Raw genomic sequence first — 6,621 nt, 5'->3', positions numbered from 1 at the left:
TTTCCTTCTCTTGTAAAATATTCATTTCAGTTAAGTTCAGTTCAGTCAATGAGAACAGGCCCTAATAGGTATATAATTTTAATGATGGACGAGAATAGGCAATCATCATTTAGACTTCACATCATTTAAATATTGGGTGAATATTTGATCAACCTGGATTTTTTTGAAGCTAAGTTAGTTCAAATTACAATTCATCTTGATAGTTAATTTTAATTTGTTTGACTATTTGGGTCAAGTTATGTAATAAGTTTTGTGTTGATGTCAAATTTCAAATTAAATGAAAATAAGGTTATCATTTTTCTAAGAATTCCAACCAATAATTTTTCAAGTTACCTCAAAATTCACACAAGTAGTGTTTTCAAAAAAATTCACACAAATAGTATGCATAGTCAAATTTAGCACGCTATAACTCAAATTCACCTATTGTTATTACCATTCTTTTTTTTTTTTCTTCCAATTATATACTTAAAGGATAGTAGACGGATGTAATTTTCAAAATTTGCGAAGCATTGGCCTCAGACCTCAGTTGGAGCCGGTATGTGTATAACTTTGATACTTTGGTAGGTTATGGTCCTTATGAACGTAAGGATATGAAATATAAAAGTCATTCTTGCAACAAGAAGTGGTAAAGTAGAAATCGTATCTAACCCACCATAAACGCTTGTCATATGTTCGATTCCCGCTTTCCATTCACAATAAGTTTGTAAGAAAATCAAGCAAATATAGGTGATTAATATTCAAGTGCTAGGCAAGTACTCCATAATGGATATATACTTGGGTGGCGAAATAGAAATATTGAGTATTTGAGTGTGTATTCTCCATAATTATAGGGTACAAAAAAAATTGGTGCAAAAAAAAATTGGTGGATATGTATCCACCCCACTCCACCTATTTACCGACCCTAATAAAGCAACAAGCGATATTGCCATTAAAGGATTTCTACATACTACATAGTAACATACATACTTTTCGCAATACCAAGGTCAATATGTGTTCGAGACAATTGTTGAAGTTTGATCTTCCACAATAGTAACATATCTTAATAAATCTCCAAGTATAGTGTTGCTTCAAAATAACCAAATGTCCCACAAACAAAATAAAAGGCCTTTACGTACTCTATACATGCCAAGCCCCTTGCAAGCCTTGATTAGAAGAACTAGAGATATTCCTCTAGCACATAAGCGTGCACATGTCCGGACTGTGCTGTTTGCGGGTGTTCTGGATTGTATATAAACTCCGCTTCTCTTCTCCAGATCCACAAAATGTATTCGTGATTTAAGTTTTGAAAACTTTACTTGGTAGCAATAAATGGATGGAATCATTAGAAAGGAATTGAATAACTTTCTTATGTTTGCTTTATAATGGAAGCAGAGGAAAGGAAAGGAAAAGAAGTGATAGGAAAGAAATCATTCCTCACTTTTTCATCCTCCCAAATTTGCATTTTCTCACTAAAAATATGCATGAATGTGATCTTAGTAACTATACAGCACAACAGTATAGGGAAACAGAAGGTAATTCAGCACAGGAATTATATTGAAATATCAGCCCTGCAAGTTAAGCCAGGCCTTGTGATTTGGTTCGAGCAGCATCAAACAGTTCTTTCCACTTCTGTGGATCACTCCCTGGTCCATCTCCCTACAGAATACAACATCCACAACCGAAAATATGAAACAATCTTGAGCTCCAGGTGGAAAAAGAGTCAAGACAGGTGAAAAAAATATACAAGTATAGATTAGGTGTATAACTAACACCGTATTGTAGCACCCTTGCTAACATATACATTATCGTGGGAAAAAATGCACAACCACAATATGAATAATCTATGAAAAATGAGAATGAAAGTTGAATTATTTAAGTACCTGAACAGAATTAATTTCAAAAATCTCCCCTTCTGTGAAATCAATATCCAGTGATTGTATACAAGCCTCGGCAACTACAAGTCTGCTTGCTTCTCCAACAAGCTTATCCCCTAGTCACAATCCCAGAAATCATCAACAGATTTACCCTTGTTACAGTTACATAAGGCCTCAAAGTTGGCACTTTAGCATACCTTGGTCTATGAGGACAGCACGACGCTCACCCGCTGTAGCTCTGAGTAGAGTATTGAGATCATATGAGGTATACGGGCCATCAGTTAACCTCCCGGGTCTGATACAAAATCAACTTCAGTGAGAAATGTATAAACTACAAGTTACACTATATTAGAATGTTAGGGTTTATTATGTTTATGATGATCTGATAATGTTCACACAAATTGTGCTGTGTGTCAGTGTGTGTATTCTCTATTATAATTAATCAAAGATTCATAACTCAAACCTGATTATAGTATAAGGAATGCCAGAATCACGAAGAAAATCCTCTCCCATCTTTTTGTACTTCAGAACACCAAAAAGATTCATGATGCTGCAGGATGAACATTAAAAAAAGATGTTCAACATACTCCGTACTACTTAAAAGTTTGATCAAATCAGTCATCAATTCTCAAATTATGTACACGTGAAGAAGTCGTACCTCCATGGTAGTTCATTGGGCTTGGTCACTCCAACTGATGAAACAAGAACAAATCTTTTTAGAGTCGAGGGCAGTATTGATACGAGGTTTCTGACTCCATCCCAATCTTCAGAATAGTACACAAAAGTTATCAGTCATCAGCACAAAGATCAGACATTTGTACCCAAAAACATGCACAATGTATAAGTTGCCACATTATCTAAGTTGTAACCCCTGTGTCCGGAAAAATTGTAATTGTCCCAATCTCTCAAGGTAGCCCTATCATCCTCCCACCACTTAAATCTAAGGACATATTAAGAAAATCCACCCATACACCATACTTCTTTCTAGGGAGGGTGGCAATCTTTTTTTTTTTTTTTTTTTCAACATCCATTAAATTCCGGACAGAGGGAGTATATACTAGGGTTGAAATCTATTATGACTTTCTAGCAAGTAGTCAGCATGACAGCATTAAAGAAGCAACATACCTACTTTTTCAGGTGTATTATCTCCATCCCATCTCCGTGAAGGAAAAGCTGTCGTCCCTGTGCAGCATATAACATGTGTGACACCCTAAACGGAAAATTTTGTCCAGAATTTACCAACATTATCAGTCTACTGGTTTAATCAGCATTGTAAACTAGATTGAATTCAGTCTGTGTTTTTATTAGGGCAGACCTCGAGAATTGATGGATCAAGATCCTCTTGGTTCCTTGTGTCCCCCTTACACACCTGTCAGAGTTCTAAAAGCTCCTTCAATATAAACTTTAATTCCCACAGGAAAACAAATGGATTCAGACACTAAGAAAAATTGAAATCTATTTCACAACAAGAAAATCATGTTAGCATATTAAAACTATTACCTGTAATTTCTCTTCATCTTGTTCACCAAACAATTTGGTTGCCTTTTCAGGATCTCGTAATAAGAGACGTACTTTGATATCGCGATTGAGCAGTGATGCCACTACAATCTGCCCTGAAAAGAAACAACAAAACGTACGGTTTAGTCTCATTGATGAAATGTAATGACCACAATTCCACAACCATAATCACAAGGACCTATATTGTATGAGTACTACATATATAATAATCACTACATATTCAACAAAAATTTAGCAAGGACCTACATTTGTATAACCACATGAAAATCTACATATCTCTAGGGAAGGTAAGGTAACACATTGTCCAAGTGTAGCAAGAATAAAACATTACCCTCATTTCCTAAGGCAAATGAGCAACTATTCCAATTATTTTTCCATTCTCTACTTCCAAGTGTGAGCTTTATGTTCCTAGTCTTAGACACAACCCCTAGACTATAACCAACCAGGCAAATTAACGAGGAGCTACGAAGGGTAAATGATTTGACGGAATGAATTGCTAGTCTTAGTACCACCCCACGAGTACAACCAACTAAGCTACTTAGCATAGAATTGAATTACTAGTCTTAGGTACCACCCCTAGAGTACAACCAACTAAGCTAATTAGCATCCTATTCGCTCCTTCAATCAATACACTTCATTACAAGACCAAAACTTTATATTTCACGTCATTCCAAGATATAAACATATCTAATTATCTACGTTAACGAGTACAGGAAAAATGATATAATCACTTTGAATCCTAAGGGTTCCTGTCATGTGGGCATCATATGCAGTTCCTGATTTACAACTTTCAAATCTATAATACACACAGGTGAAAATCATTACATAACATATTTCAATTATAGGTGTATTATTAGAGAGTCTAGTATACACGGATACACACGATGACACAAGCGTCTCGATAGTTCTAGTTAGAGAGTCTAATATACACTCGGGTGTACCTAACTCTCACTCGGGTAAAATCTAATACCCGCTCATTTGTTTATTAGAAAATTTTCGTCCAACAAATACTTGATAAAATATACAGTAAAACCAACAATCTAACCATGGCTAAATCAACCTTAAACCCCTCAAAAAAAATCATAAACTTTATAAATAAGAAGATTAAGCAAAATAAAATTTACCAACACCGCCAGTGCCACCAACAACAAGAACCAACTTAGAAGTTGAAGCTGAAGGGTTATTGGATGTCTCTGAATCGGATGATTGAATTTCATCTTGTTTCACAGCACTAACGATTGGAGATGATTTTATGGAGCAAATTTTCCCGAAATTGTGCTTTGAATAACAACATTTGTAATAATAATTTGTGGGTATCAAAGAAATAGGAGTAATTGATTGAAAAAATGTTGGGTTTCTTTGACTTTTTATGGTGTAAACTGGAATTGGAGGGAATGACAGTTTTGTTGCTGCCATGAAATCCTAATTAGTGGATGAAGGACCTTATCCGGTTTATTTTCGTTCGGGGATTTTAATATTTTTTATTTATATCTCTAAGTAAATAAAATGGGTTTAATAAGTTTTGTATAAAATGAATTTATGTATATGTGACACGTAATCTACTTAGGCCCCGTTCTTTATATCTGCACTGTCTGCTCTGCTCTGCTCTGATTAAAAATAATACTAATAATAATAAAAAAAAAATATGCTCTGCTCTGCTCAAAAACTCAAAAGAACAGGGCCTTAACCTCTTATACTTCTTAGGATAATGAGATTTAAACATCCCATCTTTCTTATAAGAGGGATGGTTAACCATCTAAGCAAATTACCAACCATGTTATAAATATGAAAATAAAGGTATATAATTGCAAATTACGAGGTCTAGTTATATATAATAAAAAAAAAAATTTAAAAAATACACCATAAATAACACTACATAATAATCACAAGGTTTATTAAAATAGTAATCCGGTGCAACGTCCAGGCTATACACTAGTTCAATTTATTATAAGACGGACGTTTTAAATGTAACTTTAACAATATTTATGGAAACTTTAATCTCTTTGATGATAACTTTTAATTTGTAATGAGTTTGATTATTTTTTAATGTGTAGTTTCGAATGGATATATATTAGGAAGGCTAAGGTGATTAATTGAATACAGTATATTATAAGTGTTTTTTAGGGGCAAAATTTATGTAAGGAAAATAATAACTTTTGTACTTCTTAGTATATAAGGTAACTTTAGATACTTTTAGGTTAGTTTTTGTAAGGTTTTAGGTATTCTAAGCGGAACTTCAAGAATCTCGTTCATACGCACCTAAATAAAATCTCATGCATATACAAATAATGGATCACATAATAATTTATAATTAACCTTTGATACGTGAATCCCCAAGCTTTCTTCGACCTTCTTGCAAAGATTAGAGCCACAATTGTTGCTCCTCTAATATTGGTCCACAAGTGTAGATCAAACCTCCACCAATACTAATTAATCTCCTCTTATATGGATAACTTCTAACCGGTTGTAGAGAGAGAGAGGAAGGGAAAAATATTACATTGTTTTTTTGCGAAAGATGAACATCTGTATTATTTTTCCCCAAGCCTTTTATTATATAATCATATTATCTGATTAGAGCAAGACTTAGTCCTCTTTTACTTCTTATGGCTAGTCATTCACTACCCAACTTTTGGACTCAGTTTCCTTGTTTGACCTAACGTTGTAACGTGTGATCTCATAAGATTCATTTAGTTGACATTAGATTACCTAATGATCAGTATTGGTCTCTAGCAAGGCGTAAAGACGACTTAACTAAACGAACTTATTATCTCCATAATATGATTCATATTATATTAGTAATTGCACGAGAGTCAAGGACACATTTCCTTAAACTTAACCCATTTTACAATAACTTAATGAAAGTATGTCTTAATAAAAATAAGGATTTTCCAAAATAGTACCAAAACACCATGTCTATAGCCATATTCTATCCTCTTGCCATATTCAACACTGACATCACCAATAACGCCATTCGCCAAAGTAAATGAAATCCTCAAAAGAAAACAAAGAAATAAAGGGCATGGTTAGCCCAAAATGGTAGGTGAGCTTTCCCTCTTGATTTCTCCATTGAAGTTTATGGGCTTTCTTCGTGGATGCTTCTAAGCTTTCGCCTTGAATAATGTAACCAAATGAATCAATGTTGTTTCCCAATAAATTATTGCCAATCGTACAAGTGTAAATGAAATTTTTTTTATTACTGCATAAAAGCACAAATATCCAAGCAATTTTATCACATATTTGCCACTTTTAA

At 34.0% G+C, this 6,621-nt stretch overlaps 1 protein-coding gene across 1 annotated transcript; it reads right to left on the bottom strand.

Annotated features, from left to right (window-relative positions):
- Window positions 1-1,318: 1,318 nt before the first annotated feature.
- Window positions 1,319-4,840, bottom strand: LOC145604619 (uncharacterized protein At5g02240-like). Its single transcript, XM_081660522.1, has 9 exons — window positions 4,496-4,840; window positions 3,354-3,466; window positions 3,169-3,222; window positions 2,979-3,063; window positions 2,512-2,617; window positions 2,317-2,403; window positions 2,051-2,148; window positions 1,860-1,969; window positions 1,319-1,635 (listed from the first exon to the last, which is right to left on the bottom strand). The coding sequence occupies exons 1-9, from the start codon at window positions 4,785-4,787 to the stop codon at window positions 1,555-1,557; spliced, it is 1,026 nt and encodes a 341-aa protein (XP_081516648.1). The 5' UTR covers window positions 4,788-4,840; the 3' UTR covers window positions 1,319-1,554.
- Between the last annotated feature and the right edge of the window lie 1,781 nt (window positions 4,841-6,621).

The sequence above is a fragment of the Chenopodium album genome, chromosome 22 (genome assembly GCF_948465745.1).
Source record: "Chenopodium album chromosome 22, dcCheAlbu1.1, whole genome shotgun sequence".
Lineage (NCBI taxonomy): Eukaryota > Viridiplantae > Streptophyta > Magnoliopsida > Caryophyllales > Amaranthaceae > Chenopodium > Chenopodium album.
Note: the sequence above shows the minus strand (reverse complement) of the source record. Positions and strands in the feature narration are given on the sequence as shown.